This window comes from Etheostoma spectabile, chromosome 7, assembly GCF_008692095.1.
Source record: "Etheostoma spectabile isolate EspeVRDwgs_2016 chromosome 7, UIUC_Espe_1.0, whole genome shotgun sequence".
Taxonomy (NCBI): Eukaryota; Metazoa; Chordata; class Actinopteri; order Perciformes; family Percidae; genus Etheostoma; species Etheostoma spectabile.
In genome coordinates, this window is record NC_045739.1 from 7,145,833 (window position 1) to 7,146,499 (window position 667).

The 667-nt window shown below is 42.6% G+C and overlaps 1 protein-coding gene across 2 annotated transcripts in view; it reads right to left on the reverse strand.

Moving 5' to 3' along the window:
• The window catches only part of b4galt5 (UDP-Gal:betaGlcNAc beta 1,4- galactosyltransferase, polypeptide 5), a 27,579-nt gene that overhangs the window by 2,737 nt on the left and 24,175 nt on the right, over positions 1 to 667 (reverse strand). For both annotated transcript variants that reach the window (XM_032520933.1, XM_032520932.1), the window contains exon 4: positions 491 to 618. In XM_032520933.1, coding sequence (XP_032376824.1) covers positions 491 to 618 — 128 coding nt within the window. The remainder of the gene's footprint in view (positions 1 to 490; positions 619 to 667) is intronic.

Consider the following 667-nt stretch of genomic DNA (forward strand, 5'->3'; position numbering starts at 1 on the left):
AGAGAGAGAGAGAGAGAGAGAGAGAGAGTTTTGGTTGTCAGAACATTCACAGTCCTTCTGGGGAAATGAATGTGAGACAGATAAACAGATGGCAGGCAAGATTGCTCTGCTGGACATAAAGAAGGAGTGACAAAAACGAACACATAGTTCAAGGCTATAAAACAGTACTGTGAAAACACATAGAAAGGGTTGAATCATGTTTTGCCTTTGTGTACATTTTTTTTGCATTTGAATGTCAACCCAAGCAACCACATTCCTGATTTGCATAGTGAGCAACACATACTGGGCCATGAGTCAGACATGACATTTACTGTATGTGCACTGTATGCTTTGATGAGCTGATAAAATCTCCCATAGGTGTTCCGTTTGGTTGAGATCTAGATTATTTTCATACTAAAAAAACATGCATGCCCTGTATGGGAGCATCCGCATTGCTTTTCTCCATTCATAGACATTCTAACAATCATCAGCACACATCATCCACACTTACTTTCCAGCGAGGTAAACAGTCGTTGGGCTTCCAGTGGCCTCCTTGGGCCATGTTAGGCTCTTCCTCCAGCAAGGATCTTTCCACTTCCTCCAAAGACACCTCACTCATATTCACCTCCAACCTGCCCTCTGCGTGTGTATGTGTGTGGGCAGAAAGAAAGAAAGAAAGAAAGAAAGA